This window comes from Amblyomma mixtum, chromosome 3 (genome assembly GCF_055824585.1).
Source record: "Amblyomma mixtum isolate Tamu chromosome 3, ASM5582458v1, whole genome shotgun sequence".
In the NCBI taxonomy this organism is placed as follows: domain Eukaryota; kingdom Metazoa; phylum Arthropoda; class Arachnida; order Ixodida; family Ixodidae; genus Amblyomma; species Amblyomma mixtum.
The window spans coordinates 362,467,137-362,486,777 of NC_143014.1; the positions used below are offsets into that span (position 1 = coordinate 362,467,137).

At 47.8% G+C, this 19,641-nt stretch overlaps 1 protein-coding gene across 2 annotated transcripts; it reads right to left on the minus strand.

Annotated features, from left to right (window-relative positions):
- Positions 1–1,870: 1,870 nt before the first annotated feature.
- LOC149356583 (uncharacterized) lies at positions 1,871–18,987 on the minus strand. Of its 2 annotated transcripts, XM_089584198.1 has the most exons (11): positions 18,589–18,987; positions 15,524–15,621; positions 14,577–14,895; positions 12,412–12,561; positions 10,226–10,288; positions 9,639–9,701; positions 9,052–9,114; positions 8,558–8,602; positions 8,154–8,239; positions 4,643–4,865; positions 1,871–2,715 (listed from the first exon to the last, which is right to left on the minus strand). In XM_089584198.1, exons 1-11 carry the CDS (start codon positions 18,890–18,892, stop codon positions 2,591–2,593), a joined length of 1,539 nt encoding a protein of 512 aa, XP_089440324.1. In that variant the 5' UTR covers positions 18,893–18,987; the 3' UTR covers positions 1,871–2,590. The 2 variants fall into 2 exon arrangements, with proteins under 2 accessions (XP_089440324.1, XP_089440325.1); XM_089584199.1 differs by lacking the exon at positions 9,639–9,701.
- Between the last annotated feature and the right edge of the window lie 654 nt (positions 18,988–19,641).

The window sequence follows — 19,641 nt, forward strand, 5'->3', positions numbered from 1 at the left end:
AAGAGCTTTACAAAACATCTTTAGCAAACCACCTAATTTGTACAAATAATTTATTGATTCTCGATCCTGATGCAAATTACAGTTGAACCTGTCTATAACAAACCTCCATACAACGAATTCCTCGATTTTACGAAGTTTTTCCATTCCCCGTCGCCAGTCCCATAGAAGCCCATGTATTTGTGACCTCAAAGTAACGTAGTGGCTGGGGGAGTGAACCTCGAAATAACGAAATTGCCCCATCGACCGCCTTGCCTTTTTTCCCCATATTTTAAGAACACAGAGCTAAATTGTGCCAAATTTCTTCGTTACTTAATGGCCGAGAATGATGAATGCATAAAAAACATTCGCAGCGGCGGCGAGCGAGCATCACCACTCTCCCGCTCGGTGGTGATGATAATGCACAGGCACCGCTTGCTTTCGTTCCGGCAGCGCCACGCTTTGGCTGCTCGAGAAGTCACTTCACTTCGTATGCATGACACTAGGTGGCACGACACGCATTTCTTGAACTGTTTTCAGTTACAGTTTTTCGAGCCTTTGTTCCGTTCGCCGTGCCGGCGTGTGCTGTTCGATCTTGACTTCGTGTGTGTGCGCACCGGGTTGCCGTGTTTGTGCGCGCCGGGTCGCATTGGTGCTTTGACACATCGAGAATGAATACGACCACGAAAAAACGGAAAATATTGTCTCTTGAGGACAAAATTGCTATTCTGGACGCCATTGCTGCAGGCGAGAAAAAGAAGGATGTTGCTGCCAGGTTTCAAATCCCAGCCAGCTCTCTCTCTACGATTCTCAACGCGAAAGAGGCGATTCGCAGTGCAGTGGAGTCCGGTGCTAGTGGCAAAAAGAAGAAGCTAAAGCCATCAACGTACGCCGACGTAGACAAAGCGGTGTTCACGTGGTTCATGGACATGAGGGCTAGAAATCTTCCGATCAGCGGCACTCCCTTGCAGCAAAAGGCATGGGATTATGCCTGTATCTTGGGATTTGATGACTTAAAAGCCAGCAATGGATGGCTTCAAGAACAGGTATGGCATCGCTGGAAAGATTATAAGCGGTGAGTCCTCTTCTGCGGACAGCGATGCTGCAAATTCTTGGGTAGAAGAGAAACTGCCAGCAATTTTAGAGCGCTACGATGCGTCCGAAGTCTACAACTGTGACGAGACGGCCCTTTTTTATCAATTGCTCCTGAACCCGCACCCTTAGCCTGAAAGGCAACGTCTGCCACGGAGGCAAGCAGAGTAAACTTCGTATAACTGTTTTCAGACGGGTCTGACAAGTGCGTCCCACTGGTTATCGGGAAGAGTGCCCGCCCCAGGTGCTTCAAAGGAACACACCGGATGCCCGTGAAATACGTGGCTAACACGAAAGCGTGGATGACGCGTGCCATATTTGGTGTCTGGTTGAAGGCGTTCGATGCAGATAAAGAAGCAAGGCCGCAGAATTTTCTTATTCTTAGATAACTGTGCTGCGTACCATCATGTTGAAGGCCTCGACCTTTCAAATATTGAACTGCAGTATTTGCCCGTGAACTGCACTTCCCTAATTCAGCCCCTCGACAAAGGGATTATCAACAGCGTGAAGTGCAGCTACCGGCGTAGACTGATCCAAAAGCTGCTTCTGAACATTCGTCTTCAGCGGGAAATGAAAGTGGACATTTTCCAAGCAGTTGAGATGCTTGAAGCATCGTGGCGAGAAACAAGTGCGGCCATTACCGCCAACTGTTTCAGAAATGCCCGCATAACGAAAGAAGTTCAGGCTGCGCAAACTGACGAAGAGGAGCCCTTAGGAGAGGAGCTTTCCGGGCCACCCGATCTCGCCGAAGCTTGGGGCTTACTGCGCGTGAGTGGAGCAGCCCCTGAGAACGTGCAGCTCTGTGACTTTTTGTATGCGGACGACTGTGCCGTGACTACTGAAGAGATGTCGGATGAGGCGCTGGTTGAAAGTGTCCGATGTCAGACCGGCGATGATGATGGATCTCCAGAGGTCGGGCCAGCATGTGATATGCCTTCTACAAATTAAGTGTTGGATGCCATCGACATTTTGCAACGCGCTGTGGGCTCGCTGGACGATGGCGGTACAGCTTTAAGTGTCTTCATGTCCTATGAACGATCAGTGGTGCCGACCCTCGTCAACAAACAGCACAGCAAGATCACTCGTTTCTTTTCAGAGCCACCGCGGTGGCTCAGTGGCTATGGTGCTCAGCTGCTGTCCCGAAAAACGCGGGTTCGATCCCGGCCGCGGCGGTCGAATTTCGATGGAGGCGAAATTCTAGAGGCCCGTGTACTGTGCGATGTCAGTGCACGTTAAAGAACCCCAGGTGGTCGAAATTTCCGGAACCCTCCACTACGGCGTCTCTCGTAGCCTTAGTCGCTTTGGGACGTTAAACAACAATAAACCAACCAACCAGCAATAAATGCATTCTGGGCGAGTTCACTGGCCTTGATTTACCTTAGTTTCGTTTCTGTATTTATCTTTTGAACTTTCTCGCGGAAACTGCGTATAATAAAACCTCCCTATAACGAATATTTTTCGGGAATCTTCAATTTTGTTATATCTAGGTTCAACTGTAATGAAAATAATGAAGAAAAAAAACTTAATCGCGGCACGGTCCTTTCCTCTGCATGTCTCCCAGTTTTTGGGACAGGTGTTTCCGGACGGCCTTCAGCCGTTTCTGCTGCAGATCGGCTGGCGCGTCGCCCATGTACACATGGAACAGAGCTGCACAGAATCAAATATATGATGCATTAGAACACAGCTTTATATATAGCTGGATATGTGGCAAAAGCAAAATTGTGGAGCAAGTAAAATATGGCAACATTTAATTAATTTGCCCTATCAATGTGAAACTGAAACAGAAAAGCTGGAACTAGAAGCCACATTTCCAGCATTATACTTCATCTCACAAGTTGTTTGCAGCACTGTGAAGGCTGCAGTTACCTAAGCCAATTTGAACGGCATGCTCTGCAAAACGTACTCTGCACCCTTCTTGCAGCAACTGGTGGCTCCCTCCCTAGGGAGGAAAGAGCGCAGGAGACTCGGCCGACTCCATTTTTAATAATGGTGACAATACTTCGAGGCAGGCCTCCGCAGTGCTGTGTTCGTGCAGATTTTCTCTGCTAATTTAACCCGTGACTGAAACGTTTCCTTATACTTTCAAAACATTAACCAAACCTGACTTTCCAATTACTGCAATAAATGTTTGGAAAGTTGTCACAACACTGCTCAAGTATTCGAGGGACTATTTTTTGCTTGCACTGGCCAATTGAACAAGAGAGCGATACTCTTCGCAGTGCTGCAAAAAGCTTGAAATGAAGTATAGATGCATAAATGTTAACAAAATTGGCACTGGTGTTCTTTGATATTCCTATAAAAATCGTCTCGAGTATGATTTTTTAAAGGGCCACTGACCAGGGTTTGGATGTTTTTAGAAAATAAGCCCAGTGGTTAGATCAGGCATGGAAGATAGTCCCTCCAAAACACTAGAGAGGCACGCGCCCCGGAAAAGAGTAAAAAATTCAACGCAAAGCTCTTTCGCTCTTCTCTTCTTGAAAGCGACCTCCTTGCGTTTGAACCCCTGAGTGTGACGTCATGCCCGTAGGCGTTCCATCGGTTTGGCGGCGAAGGGTGGGTGTAACCCAACGCCACGCGTCTTCTCCTCGTTTGCGGTTCTCCATCCCGCATTTCGTTTTCTTTTTCCACTCGCATACATTGACGCTGTCGTGGTATTCCAAAGCGCCATAGAAAAACAGAAAATACACAAACTCACAGGAGAAATACGCACAAAGACACATCTGGAGGCTTGTTTTCTAAGAAAAGCCGGCGGTGTCCGCGGGCCCGCGCTTCGTTCGCGCGCCCCTCTGGTCATAAAACGGAGGTGGGTCTTCCGGAAACAAACATACATGCATGAAAAGTACGAAGGGACGACACGAAACTCCACCCCTCTCGCTAACATCGGAAGAAAGGCTTGCGAGAGAGAAGGACCACAGAGCAAAAGACGAAGGAAAGGAAGACGCATTGGCACTTTGATTTCCCCGGCTTTAACTCCGCATAACTCCAGTATTAATGCGTCTATTCAAAAAGTGTTTGCGGCCACGAGTTCGGGGTGACGATGCCTCACAACCACCGGATTTAGGCCGGGGGTGTCAGTGGCCCTTTAAGAGCGCAGCTCTTAACGCCCATTCATGGACTGAGCCGCGGCACCGTAACCAAGCGAACCAACGGATTAAAGGCAACCAAAGCGAAGACATCGCATGGAGGAAAGCAGGGGAAGATAGCAAAAACAAGAACGCGTGAAGTAAAACAGACGATGGTACAGTGGCAGCGTGAAATGGGCCGGTCGCCAACGACGGCATCACCGAGGTTTGTGTGCCCACGTGTGCAGGCGATAGAGTACCGCCGCTCACTCAGATATGGCGTCCAAGCGGTGCATGCTCTGCATGCTGTCGTCTGCTGCTGTGAAACTGCACTACTTCCCACAATCTCCAGATTAGCAAGGCAGTCGTGATACCCGACATCCACTTGTGGCGGCCGCTGCTGCTGCCGTTACGTGCTACATGAGACATTCCTGAATGCAAGCTTTGCTTCAATCAACATTTTTTTTACTGTCTCGACATTACACTCAAAGCAACTGAAAAAGCCCTCTCACCTTTCAGTGAGGAGACTTTCTCTGGAGAAAGTGCCGGTTTGGCTTCTGTCATCCCCAGTGACTTCGATTTATTCGATATGACTCCTGTCACGCTGCGGCTTCTTAATTGGTCTGGCGTCCAGTAAATGAGCGACGCAGCGCGACAGAACATGGAGTCTGTCGGGGACCGCAGCAAAATTTCCCAGGCACTGCGGTCCAGCCACACGCCGGAGCCTGCATATACCTGCAGCAAATTCCCAGAATTTTATGTGTGCACACTGAGAGCAGTCATCAAAGAGGACCTAAATTAAATATCACTTGAAAACTGGATAGAAAACAACAATATGGACAAGGAATTTTTTTTTACAGCAGCAGTGTGTCAAATCATGATCAAAACCCTCTACCTGATACACCTTGCCCATTACAGAAAAAGAACTAAGCATCTGTGCAGAACATTAAAATCAAGCTACACTCGACTTCTCAAAGTGAAAGTAGGTTCATCAGCACAAAATATATTCAAAAGGCCAAACACTGAAAGATATGTGGAAGCAGCTGCGTCCTAGTCAACAGAATTGGGGTGGCATCAGGGTCCATCCACGACGTTCACAGATACCGTTTTTATTCGAACCTAGGCTGATACTTAAAAAAAAGGTATTGAACTCTTAGGCGGGCTTAGATTCAAGGATTTTATTTCAAGGTTTCATATTCATAAAATACAAAAAAGTTGCACTTCAGTGGCGCCCCTACAAAATGTCCGCAAAAAAGAGCACTGTAGCTGTTACTATCCGTAGCCGATGCCGATCAGACCTCAAACGAGCATTCGCTGCCATTTTGGCCTTGTTCTCTCCTCGTGTGGTGGCATGAGCACATTCAGTGACAGTGGAAGTTTTCATACGTGGTTTTTCTCACGGACACCATGGCACCAACCAGGCGGTTTCGTTATACAGTTGAACCCCGCAATAACGAAATCGCCGGGGAAAGCAATTTTTTTCGTTCTCGTGAGAATTTCATTATTGCGAAAATGAGAGAAAGCAGACAAAAAAAAAAAGAAATACCACAGGAACCACGTTTTAATGAAAAAATTGCGTAATTTTGACCTGCCGTCCACGGCCTCGGAGGAGTTTTAACACTCGATCCTCACAACTCAAAATATCTTATGTGGCCACGTCGTCATCATGCGTAGGGAGGAATGACCGCACGGTGAGTGCATCAAGCACATCTCGCGGACTCGCTTGCTTGGTTGCGGTTTCGTCGCCGTCATCGCTCTCGTTAGCGCTGCGTATGCTTCTGACTATGGCATCGTCTGTTAGTTCCTCGTGGACGAACAAACCGTCGTCAACGGACAGGAAGTCGTGCAGACCCAAGCCGTGCGGCGCAGTTTTGTCCACACTCAGAACAGCATCCCATGCCTTGCTCAGTAAGGAAAGTTCGCTCGCGTCACCAGACGCACTTGCACCTTCTGCTGGTCACTCAGACTCTGGAGGTGCAGCTGGCACCTGCTGGTTATTAAAGCCAGATGGCTGTGGCCATAGACACGTTTGTCAGCAGCGCGTAACGGACCCACTTGCATAATAAACCCACCCACCACTTCAGTCGTTGAGAGCTTACATTCTTTTTAAAGCGCTAACTTTTCTTAGCTCTTTTCTGTGTCAAGCTGTTTCCGCCGTCTGCGGACTTGCCTGTGCACCAAGATATGCTGCGCATGGCTAGCATGGCGTGTTGCTTCTGTGGAAAGGAAGGGAGGGGGCACTGAAGTTGGCAGAGCACCAAGATTCCGCGCGCTGATAACTTTACAGGGCGTTTATAGTTCGATGGTGGAGGGGTGGTACGCTCGCTCGGCAAAGTTGGTAGCGTGCCAAGATTTCGTGCGCCGTGACAGGAGCGCCGGTGACTGCACGCTTTTATTGACGAATGAAGTAACGCACCAACTGACAGACGGCTGGCCGAGCCAGCGGGCGGATATTAAATTTTCACTGTTGCAAAAAAATCTTAAAAACTTTTTCCTGCGCGTAATGAACCGTCCCCCAAATCGGGGTCAACTTTTCTGGAAAAAAAGTTGGTTCATTATGCAAGTATATACGGTTGGTTTCTAAAATGCCTAAAAAACGTTTTAACACATTTTTGATTAGGATTTCACCTGGATTCGACTGTTTCTATGTTATTTTGAGATCGTGCAAAGAAAACTCGCGACCCGCTACGGCAGAAATTTTCGTTGTCGCAGGGCTGCCGGTTGAAGATGTGTCGTTGTTGAGGGATATGAAATACATGTAGCCCTACGTACCTCTGCCGGGGACTCGAAATATTTTCTTGTTGCGAAAATTTCGTTGTTGAGGGCTTTCGTTATCTGCACTTCAAGCACGAAGTTATACTCGCTGCAGAGCAATCTTCAGTTGTGCAAGCCGGGCGGGACTTCAGCGTGGATGAAAAGAATGTTTGCCATTGGAGGAGGCAATGTAATGAAATTTTTGCTTGCGCCGCAACGAGAACGGCTTTCACAGGCCCAAAGAAAGGCCGCCATCCCAAAGTGGAGTTAGCACTGGCCGAGTTCATGAAGTCGCAGAGGTCAGCAGCACTTCCAGTGACAACGGAAGTGCTACAGTTCAAAGCAAGAGAGCTGGCTAGAGAGCGAGGCATTCCCCGGGAACAGTTCAAAGCTGGCTGGGGTTGGTTGCAGAAATTCATGAAGCGCTTTGGCTTCAGCCTCCGATGTCGCATGTCCATCTGTCAAAAGCTGCCGGGCGACTATGAAGAGAACCTGATCGCATTTCAGCAGTTTGTTATATAGAGGGTGGAGCAAAGCTACGTAGTAGGGCAAACGGGAAACACCAACCAGACGGGTGTATGGTTTGGCATGCCAGTGGCGTGCACAGTGAATGAAAAAGGTGCAAAGGAGGTCAAAGTGTGCTCAGCCGGATACAAGATGCAGCGCATGACAGTAATGTTGGGCTGCACGGAGGATGGCCACAAGCTGCCGGTGTACATAATTTTCGAACGGAAGACTCTTCCAGCACGGAAGTGTTCACAACAAACGTGATCGTCCGTGCCAATGAAAATGGATGGATGGCGAGCGAAATGGTTGAGGAGTAGATAAGAATCATTCGGCAACGGCGTCCAGGGGCCCTCTTGGCCAAACATTCCCTCCTCGTCCCGGACTCCTACCGTCGGCACCTGACCGATGGCGTAAAAGGTGCGCTTGCCAAGGCCAGTACTGAAATCACCATCATACCCAGCAGCATGACAGGGCAGCTGCAGCCTCTTGGTGTATGCCTCAACAAGCCTTTTAAGGATCGGCTGCACAAATACTACATGGACTGGCTTAGTGAAGACCGCGAGCTTACACCAACAGGTCGCATAAGGCACGCATCGCTAGGAGTTGCGGCCAGCTGGACCGCTGCAGCCTGCCTACAATCGCAGCAAGTTTTTTTTTTCTGTGGCCTTCAACTTTCGGGTCTCAGCTTAGAATCGTGGTCTGCCTAGATTTGAGTAAATACGGTAATTCAACCCATATGCCCAAAATATTTCATGCAATTACCTTCCCATCGTCCCGGGTGGCACCTATGATATCGGCTCCAGGCAGCTGTAAATCGCAGCTGCCACCTTCAGCGTCAATATCCGCATCTGAGGAGATTTTTGGGAGGCATGAAAACAGTTAACACTTTCTATAAACCCCAACACAGAGCTCCATTGATTCAGCTCCCTTAGACTAAGCCTGCTGGCCACATTGGCTGTGATGCAGAAAGCACTGAAAGAGGGTACGGCTCACATGCAGTGAATTCATGGAGCAGTAACGACAAAGTATGCTACACAGGCCACAGTTCCCTGCCTACCATGTCTGCTTGGCACTGCAACACATTCAAGCGAAGTGGTGAGTAATGACATAATTAGGTTACTGATAACAATAGTTGAACAGCATGTATCACAAGATGATTCGCTCACCGTACATGTCCCGACTCATAGCCGCTCCACTGGTAGACGGCAGTGCTGTAAAAATGATACACTTTGAGTGACATCCACACACCACAAAGCTCATTTAAGCAAGGCCCCTAAAAGAGGAAGTACCGGTTCTGTGCTACAGCATCTATATATCTTTTACACCTAAATAGCCAGCTTACTCGATCTACTAAGCCAAATGGCTTAAGCCACCGCAACTTATCACCGCCCTTGCAGAAGTGTTTACTGGTGGCTCTACAATGTACAGATTTGCAACTCTAACACAAACTATTTCACCTGAACAAGACAATCAGCGTGCAAATAACCTTTATTCTAATATGAAGCCCACATATTTCAATTCAGCTCATTTGAAGGCAAGGGTGCCTGCCTGCCTACAATGTCAGTTTGGCACAGCGCCGCATTCAAGCCAGGTAGCAATAAGGCAAAATTAGGCTGACGATAACAGTAACACAGCATGCCTCACAAAAGGGTTTGCTCACCAAACTCGTCAGGGCCACTACTGCCAGCCACTGCGGCGGTCGACGGTGTTGAACGAGGCAGCGCTGTGAAATTGATACACATTGAATGCACATTCATACACCACAGAGCCCACTTAGGCAGGGCTCCTAAAACAGGAAAAGCCTTTCTGTGCTACAACAGCTATTCAGCTTTGACACCTACAAATCACGTTAATCTACCTGGTTGAGCTGAAAGGCATACATTTATGAACCTGAGCTACTCTGCAAGTGTAACACAGCACACATTGCAAGCATCTGAGTTCACAAAATGGCCTTAGCTACTGCAACACATCACAGGCCCTATGAAAGGGTTTCTTGGTGGCCCTGCAATGTACAGATTTGCAACTCTAACACAAACTATTTCACCTGAACAAGACAATCAGCATGCAAATAACCTTTATTCTAATATGAAGCCCACACATTTCAATTCAGCTCATTTGAAGGCAACGGTGCCTGCCTGCCTGCAATGTCTGTTTGGCACAGCGCCGCATTCAAGCCAGGTAGCAATAAGGCAAAATTAGGCTGACGATAACAGTAACACAGCATGCCTCACAAAAGGGTTTGCTCACCGGGCTCGTCAGGGCCACTATTGCCAGCCACTGCGGCGGTCGACGGTGTTGAACGAGGCAGCGCTGTGAAAATGATGTACTTTGAATGCAAATCCACACACCACAGAGCCCACTTAGGCAGGGCTCCTAAAACAGGAAAAGCCTTTCTGTGCTACAACAGCTATTCAGCTTTGACACCTACAAATCAAGTTAATCTACCTGGTTGAGCTGAAAGGCATAAATTTATGAACCTGAGCTACTCTGCAAGTGTAACACAGCACACATTGCAAGCATCTGCGTTCACAAAATGGCCTTAGCTACTGCAACACATCACAGGCCCTATGAAAGGGTTTCTTGGTGGCCCTACAATGTACAGATTTGCAACTCTAACACAAACTATTTCACCTGAACAAGACAATCAGCGTGCAAATAACCTTTATTCTAATATGAAGCCCACACATTTCAATTCAGCTCATTTGAAGGCAACGGTGCCTGCCTGCCTGCAATGTCTGTTTGGCACAGCGCCGCATTCAAGCCAGGTAGCAATAAGGCAAAATTAGGCTGACGATAACAGTAACACAGCATGCCTCACAAAAGGGTTTGCTCACCAAACTCGTCAGGGCCACTACTGCCAGCCACTGCGGCGGTCGACGGTGTTGAACGAGGCAGCGCTGTGAAATTGATACACATTGAATGCACATTCATACACCACAGAGCAAATTTAACTAAGGTCCTTAAAAGAGGAAGTACATGTTCTGTGCTACATCTCTACATCTTTCACATCTGCAAAATGAAACTTACAAAGGCTATTAGCCGAGCCTAAAGGTAAGAACTTATGGAGCTGAGCTACTCTGCAAGTGTAACACAGCACATATTGCAAGCATCTGTGTTCATATAAATGGCTCGAGCCACTGCAACTCATTACAGCCCTTGTGAAAGGGCTTACTGGTGGCAGAGGATTTGCATGGCGACGTCGGACAGTCCCTTTACCAGTCGTTTTTGAACGCTTGCAACTAGAATGTTTCCATCACTGGGCCAATTCTTGCCGCAAAAGTGAAGAAGTTTGCTTTCCTTGAATTGCTTGTTTGTTTTAAGAGGTTTAACGTCCCAAAGCGACTAAGGCTATGAGAGACGCCGTAGTGAAGGGCTCCGGAATTTCGACCACCTGAGATTTTTTAACTTGCACTGACATCGCACAGCACACGGGCCCCAGTATTTTGCCTCCATCGAAATGCAGCCACCACGACCAGGATCAATCCTGTGTCTTTCGGGTCAGCAGCAGAGCGCCATAACCGCTGAGGGCGGCCTTACATGCCGGAATAGCTGATGGGAAAATAGACCACCAGGGAATGTCAGAGCACGCTTCCGGACATCCTGACATGAAGGTGACCTTGTTACAAGCGGTGCAGTTTGTGTACAGTGTGTGGTACGAGGTGAGGCAGGCCACAATAAACAACTGTTCAAGAAAAGCAGGCTTTGTGCTCCATAACTGCACTGTCTCGGAAGAGACAGATGACTTGCTCCCCAAAGCTGCCGGTGTGGGTTGTGATGTGTGAGTGGCGCAATGGTGTAATGTGGTCTGCCGTTACTAATGAGTGTGGCACTAATGATTGTACAGGTGTGTGTAAGGCTGCTGCCGCATATCCTATTGGAGTTTGCATGTGATGCACACGGGGCGAGGACTGGCACACTTGAAATTTTATCTGTCTCACCTATGCAAATGAATTACTCGTGAACAGCTTACACTCTGCTTAGATGTCAATGCAGAGCAAACTAAAACCCCTAAGTCTCTCAAGTCTCTTAGAAAGCAATAATAAAGAAAGGAGGCAGTCCAGAAAATTCAGAGGATTGAATTAAAGCAAAGCAATGTATATGGGTTTTAACACATGAAAAATGTGTTGGGTGAGCTGGTAATGGTTGCAGGCTCTAGCAAACAAAGTGAAGACAACACAAAAACAAGCCAGTAGCCTCTCCTGTCTTGCGTTAGTGCTTTCATATTTTGCGGCCTTGCAACAATGGCTCAGTGGTTAAGGCACTCGGCTGCTCAGCTGAGGGACACAGGTTCAGCTCTAGCCGCACCGGCCACGTTTTGATGGAGGCGAAACACAAGGCACCCATGTACTGTGTGGTCTCAATGCACAATAAAGAACCCCAGAGATCTGAATTAATCCAGAGCCCTTCCACTACAGCGTCCCTCCATAGCCCATGTTGCATTGGGACATTAAACCCCATACACCAAACCACATTCTGCGCTAAGTCGTGCATATAGTACAAGTAGTTGCATATAGTAGCAAGTTTATAAGATTCGCCATTGTAAAGGCAGTTGAATTGAGATGCTGTTAGCTACAGGTGGGCTTAGCCTTGCTGTTTGTGCCAGCAATTGCTCCACAGTAGCGACACCTACAATAAATAAATCACATAATCCGGCACTGAACTCACAAACAAATAATAGTCACTCCTGCAGTCACCATGTGGAGACTAGGTTTATGCCCAGTAAGTCCTTTAAAAGAAGACGTGAAGCCTCCTTTTTACAGAATTGGTCCCCACGCGGGAAAACAAGGGGGGTCCTGCCTTCATGAGAGAACAGGTACTCGTGACTGATTTCTACCGCCTGGGGTGCCTTCACATGCACTGAGGGCGCACAACACGACTGTTTTTTGCATTTGGCTGAGTGTTTGGCTGGGACTTGTCCTCCACTTTGTGCTCAGCTGCAAAGCATGCCCACCACTGTGCCACCCCATTAGCTGAATGAAGTAACCAAAGTAACAGATGCACTTTAAAAGAGCTCACTTGCCTCTGTTTTCCTGCATGCGCAGTTGTGGCACTGTGCTGTTGCGCAGTTGTGGCACTGTGCTGTTGTGCAGTTGTGGCACTGTGCTGTTCCGCAGTTGTGGCACTGCGTTTACCTGAACGTCCATATTTGACGCGCAGATAAGTCTGCTTTCTGAAATGTTCGACATAACAGGTCGCATTAGATGGAACAAAACAAAAAACTAAAACTTCACACCACATTATCATCCTCAGCGAAGATTACTTTACCAATAGTTAAAGCTCTGCCCAAGTATCGCTCTTCTCTCACCCCAAAGTAAATACATGCCACTGCTGCCATATCTTTTTCACAACCTGTTTTCAAGTGCGGGCAAACCCTAGACCTTCCGACTGTTGTGACCACAATTATTTTTAAGATTCTGATTCCAAGTGCTCTTAAAGGGACACTGAGGACAACTCTAGCAATTTTTTTTTCTTAGCAAAATTCGATAGTTGGGCACTTCGTGGCTTAGTTGTCGCTTGTGCGAAAGATGCATTTATTGCTGAGAGATTTGGATCCGAAGTTGAAATACTTTTTCCCGCCGCTCCAATTCAAACAGGCGGCTCTCTTGCGACGAAACAGAGAAACAGTGACGTAAACGCCGACTCCGTGATTGCTGGCGCAGTGTGGTGCGGTCTAGCAGCCGAAATAAAAGCTACCGCCGGCTGGGCGCTTAAAGCAGGAGACACATGTACGAAATCTGCTGCAGCGCTGCGCGCGAACTGTTGCAAGCGGTTCACCATCACAAAGCAAGCAGGGACACATGGAGCGGCAGCGACGAATGCGTCGCTCGGCTCATCCTAAGCCCACAGCCAGTATCGCACTGCCACCCCGAAGGAGTGTCCGACAGCTGCCGAGGTGTACCCCACATTCGCATTAGTAAACACAAAACAGCCTTGTTATCAGAAAGACTGCTTGCTATATTCGAGCAGCGGAAAAGCACGTCTGCACAAGTACCGAGCTTTCAGCAACGGCGTCGATCGCGGGCGCGCCGGGCGACGAACTGAGCTGTTTCCTGGCTGCCGTAGTCGTCGCTGCCTATACCGTGTTTTGCATCGAAGACACAGCGGACATCACTGTAATAAAAGTATACTAGTCTCGTCATTGCTTTGATATGACCCACCTCTCACAATAACAATGATATGTACGATTTCCACGACACCAGCGCAGGAAGCAGCAGACACCAGGCGAGGCGCCCCGAGCAGCAGCAGCAAAGCGTTTGTGGGAAGAAATATGCATGTATCGCCGCTACCACTGCTATCGGCAACCAAGTATTGGTCAACGATCCTCAAAAATGCTCTATTTTTGCCAGTCCTCTGCATCAGGCTTTGTTATGCCCGCGAATAAACAATTTTAGCCCAGCCCCTTTTTCTGACACCGGCGTGCGGCATCCAGCCTTCCAAGATGGCCAACACGCCGGCCCCAGCAGCGCACCTATACGTCATCGTGACGTTACAGCTCTCAGCGCTCGCATTGGCTGCAGCCACTTGTCGTTGCGACGAAGGGCTGCGGCGGGTCGTTGACATCTAGCCTGTTGGACGCAGGTGGCGAGCTGTGATCGGACGTTGCGACGATGTTCGTTACCGATCCTGATAACGCAACCCTGTCAAAGAATTCCAGCCTGCACTTCAGCGGCCTCAGCCCCACAGAGCGTGCGATGCTTTGGGGGGCAGAGGCGGCTGCTTTCCGCGAAGAGCTGAAGCATACCGAAACTGAACTGGCCGCCTGTCGCACCGCCAAGTAGTTTTTTTTTTTTTTACTTCCAACACACCGGTTGTATTTTCTCCGTCTTCCTTTCGTGATAAAAGTTCCCTAGCGGCTATGAAGCAAAACTTAATTCAATTTTCACACGTGTAACCTTCATGCCCATTTGTCAGCCTCAGAGATGCGTGGTGTTTCTCTATTTCATCATCCGCCTTGTACTTGCGAGATTAGGCTGTGGCGGCGACACCTGTATTTTAGCGCTTGCTCATTTCTACCTTACAAGAGCTCTGTTTTCGGTAAGACTGGTGTTTTTGTGATTAGGGGCTGGTATTCTATCGATACAAGCCAACTTCAATTTCTCCTCAGTGTCCCTTTAAAGCCTGCCATTATCTGCTTGCCTGCTCTCTTCTTGCCCCCATCTGCATGTGACCAGATTATGCACTCACCAGATGAAAATATTTTGAGTAGCAGGCTTTTCTGCAGTTCCGCGTTTAGTGCGCGAAGTTCTTTAACTTCCGCTTCAAGTGGCTCGCAGCCCCCTTCCCTGCATGTGCAGGTGCAGTGCGGAATAGCATTGGCAGAATCTTTTTCTGCCAGCTTTCCTCTCAGGTCCGCAATCTCCTGCCTCAACGCCTGGAGTTGCTGAAGTGCAGGACATTGGCAAGCGGCTTCCACCTCTCCTGCCTGGTCCTGCATTTCCTGCAGGAGGTCCAGCTCATGTTTCCGCTGCACCTCCTTGCGCACCTTTTTAGCTGGTGGCGTTACCTGCAATTCAAAGTTTAGCAAGGCCAACCAAAACTTCAAAATGCCACAGCAACGTATTCACAGTTTTCTACGGTTGGCTTCTTGAAAGCAAAATCAAAATGACTATATACCCCCAGCACCCATTATGAACAAGCTGCAATCCCATCTCATCCTTCGTGCTCCCATACAGTGAAGCTGAAATAGAGCTTACTAGCCCCAAAAAATCTAAAACACCAAGCATGACGCTACACCTACCAATAGCAGCAGGTGCATGCCACTTCCTTTCCTTATGTCTCTACAAAGCTATAAGTAGAGCTAGCCATTATGCTCTTAACCTCTTATCACATAGTCTATCATGTGTGACACAGCATACTACTTCTTTCAAGTAGTCACGAACAATAAAAGAAGTCTGCATTATTTTCCAGGGGATGGTTGCCAAACAGCACACTGTGCTGAGACGTTGGCGCCGAGGTCTCGCATTGACAGACCCCTGTGTCTCCATGCGTAGCCTCCTAATGCCACCATTTCAGCTCCAGCAAAATGGATAGACGAGACACTGGTGCAACGCAAGACAAGTGTTGCCGCTTAGTGGTTTTGCCTTAAGATTTAAATCAAATAATTCGTAATGAACAAGCCGCAGTCACAATACCTTTTCTTTATCCTTTGCGCTGCTGCGTTTCACGCTAGCAGGCACTAGTGGCCTCCTGCGCCGCTTCTCTGAGTAACTTGTCATCTCCTCTTCTGTTTCTGCAATTGCATAGAACAGGACAAGATGACCAAACAAAGCAGTGCTTCTACAGTGCTTTTTTTTTTGACAGTTATGGCGAGAGGTATATTTTGCAGCATTCTTCATCAAGTCTCACCGGGTGAGCCAGCATGGTGTGCAGTGCTCTGCGGTGGTGGCTGAGAGTGGCGTCAAGAACAACGACAAAGGGCGCCCACCAGAGATTAGACCTACTGTCACCTAGTGTAGAGACTCATGGCTAGCATGGCATCGTTCAGGCCAGGCAAGTATGTAACCACTGAGGCATGCCAGCCAATTACTGGGTGTTCCAAACCTGGAACAGCTTTCAGAATACTTGTGCGCATGCTGACACTCACCAATTTCCAGGAAGTGAAAAGACACAGTAACATGCCATAGAAGCTACTGCCTAACTCCCACTGTTCAAACTTAAAATTTCTGAAAACCTAGAGGAAACAGAAACATATGTACCCAGTGCACCTTGTGTACCCATGGAATACAAAAATACACCTGTCGAGAAAGTGTGTGAGCGTGCACACATGGTGGCAGCAAGTACGGAGCTGCACCTATGACTGGTAGCTTTAAATGTGCTCCAAGACCCTTTCATCCCACCGTGCTGTGAGAGACAAAACAGACATCTCTGTAACGTTTTTCAACTTAGACGCTGTCCTGAACAGTTTTCCCTAAGCACTGCATAACTTTTCAACCTCATCCATATGCACTTGACGAGCGGTGACCGAGAGCCACATGCCTCTGGGACCTCAGAAGGCCAGTGTAGGTCTCGGTTGGCTGGTTCAGTATGCTTGCTGGGATTGCTCTCCGGTTTCTCGGTGTGCAGCGGGGCACCTAAAAACTGCCCCAGCAGGGTGCACTTCCGATCAAAAGTGGCCAGTGCAAACTAGTGTTGCTGATAAAGGATGAAAGTGCACACCAAGGCACACCCCTGTGGATGATCAAGAATGCTACTACACTCATTTAGACCGTGATTTATCATCCTTACAAAGGCAACTGAAAACATCGCATGCCATGCTTTCGATACTACAGTAATGTATATCCCAGAAAATCACTCTGAAGATTACTTTAGCAGCACCGACATACATAGCTTGCATGTGACGTCATGTCAGCGCACTCACTGCTGCGCCAACCATGCTTATGAACCACTGGGCTGCCGCGCATGCATAGATGCCGACAAAAGGCCGCATTCCATCCTGACATGACCTCCTTTCTGCTTTTTGCGTAGAAATACCTCCAATTTTGACTGTGCAAACCTTTCACGAGGGTTACATATCGCAGCTATTCATATCAGTGACTGCTTGGTGCAAGAAAAATGTTTGTCCGTATGAGAGGTTGACCACCCATGATGCATCAGAAACAGAAAATATCTTGGCCTTAGGCTGTTCCTCAATGTGACATGGTAGCATTGTGAAGTACCTTATTGTGCCCCATGAATGAAAGTGTACAAATCGCTATAACTGCATGTTAACTTCGCTGTTACTATGGTGAACTTGTCAGTAAACCAGCTCATAGAGGATGTTCGAAGGGCTCTCACTTGCGCAATGTTTTTTTTTTATGCTCTCAGCCAGCTAACTTATCTCGAGCTGTTAATGTAGCATTGCTGTTAGTGCTCATCCCTTTCTAGCTTTCTGGATGCTAAAATGCAGTTCACACAAATACTGATATCTTCAGTAATCATCATTCAGGCAGCAAGACAGACGCATGGCAGGATCACTACCCTTGGCACACAAGCCTCGACATGCTATTTCAGGAGCTTAATTCACTGGTTTTCACTCACTCGTTATTCACTGTGCGCTAGTGGCATGCAGAACCTTTATGCTTGCCACTGTACTTACAAAGTAGAGGCGAGCAACGGTGCCTCTTACGGGTAGTTCAATGGGTGGCCGTCACTCCAACACACACAATCGTGCTATACAGCAAAGGTTCCCTTGTTTCACCATCATGACACTGTTGACAGTTGACTAGAAATTCACGATTCCCGCGGTCGCAATTGGCACTTCTAATGTGCACATTCTCCCACTCAAACTGGTGCTGTGGGATCCTCCGCTTTCAACAGAACATTGTGTTGGTTAAGTTTCCTTTCCCAGCCATCACTGTGCTTGGTGGAACCTAGTATCTTGCACACAGCTGTACTCAAATGAGGCAGCATGCAGGTTGTGCCGGCTAGTGGTTCATAAGCATATTTATAAAAGACCTTTCTGCACTTCACATTTTTCTACACCTTGTTACACTTGAAAATGAATAGCTTAAGAATGGAATACATTACAGGGAAGCATAGTTAACAGATGCAATCGTTTAATGCGCGTGCTGGAAAGACCTAATAAATGGTAGGTATACGCAGGTGCCTGGTGAGCAGCGGCAGTTCAGAAGGGCAGTTCAGTAATTTCACTGCCAGTAACAGTGACATGAACCGTGCTGCAATATATTTCACGCTTATTGGGAGATTTTTTCGCCCTTCATGCAAGACTACTCATTGCAATTTAACAATTAGAGTCTGCATTTCAGCTACGAGATTAATCTGAAGGAAGCGTTTCACTATCACACAGGACTAATGCAGTCGAAGTTTATGCAGCACAGGCGTGCATAGGCCTGTCTAGAGGGCCTCAAAACGCGGGTGCTGCATTGCAGGGGCAGTTCTAGAGCTGGAACACAGCAAGAGACATCCAAACGACACCCGAAGTACACTGCGCCAGCCTAACAAGGCAGCTCACTTCTGCACACGAGCCTGAACTCCAAGTGTGCCCGACTCGAAACCCCGAAATCGTACAGGCAAGGTCAAGAGAAACACAAGCCCATCATTATCCGCGGACTGCACACTTGTGCAAAAACAAAGGGATACATGCGCAGTGGCAACTGCTATGAAATGCACTCCGAACCGCACTGCACACCTGCCGTAACACGTTTACGCACATAAAGAACTGGTAGTGAATTGCAAAACGCTAGCACAAACCACTTACCGGTGAGATGAAGGATTTTTGCGTCGTAATAGCCACCTTGGGTGGCATCGTCGCCGCGCCAGTAGGCCTGGTACATCTTTCCAGGATCGAAATCCGCGACATTCTTTGGCGCGAAATGTTCGATGTCGCCGTGCTGTATGGTCGCGACTGTAAGGTCACAGACATACTCCACAAGCACGAACATTTTTGAATTCACGCTGAATCCCACGCACTTTTCAAGAAAATAATGCACGTCTATACTCGCACTATGATTACTCGCACCAACGCACTCTAAGGAAAGCAAGTGAAGGCATAGGGCGAGCATGGCGAGCTGTTTTGCGCGAACCACGCATGCCGGCACATCTCATTGGCGCTAGCATCTCTAGCGCTATTTCATTAGCATCGCTAGCGTATTTAAACTGACACAAGTATGCCTTTTGTTTTTTATACAAAAATTAAAACGCAGTAGTGGCTTCATCTGGAGGGGAATGATCACACACTAGTTGGTCTGTATGTCTTTGCATTCGTTAGGAATTAGTGTTGCAGGGCCCGACGGTGTGTCCATCAACGTTTGTCACTGATTTATTTGCGAGTTTTATTTCACTTATCATTACATGCGGACAGCATCCTAGAACTTCGAGTAGCACGGACATTCAAACTCCTTTCCTCATTACAGCTTTTTGACGCCTGTTTGACAGGCTAGCCTTGTCACGTTTGCTGTACGAATCAACGTTTTTAGGTACGAATAGCAGGTAGCAGTTACCTTGTTTATCGTACGGCGATCCTAAAACTGCCTAAAAAATGCCACATGGTCGTTTGCTTAAACTGCTAGGAAAGGAGGGTGGTCACTTAGTAACAAAATTTGTTCCAGTAGACAAGAAAAAAAAAACAGGCCCATCTTGTCCTTTCCCCTTTTTTTGCATGGACACTTATTGTACTACGTTGTAATAGCAGTGTTGAGGCCCTAATTATTTCAGAGCAGGAACTAACATGTCTTACATACGCTGTTCGACCGTATCAAGCACAAACGTCTGAAATGCATGGCGAACTTCTCTGTCGATCTAGTGTTCTAGA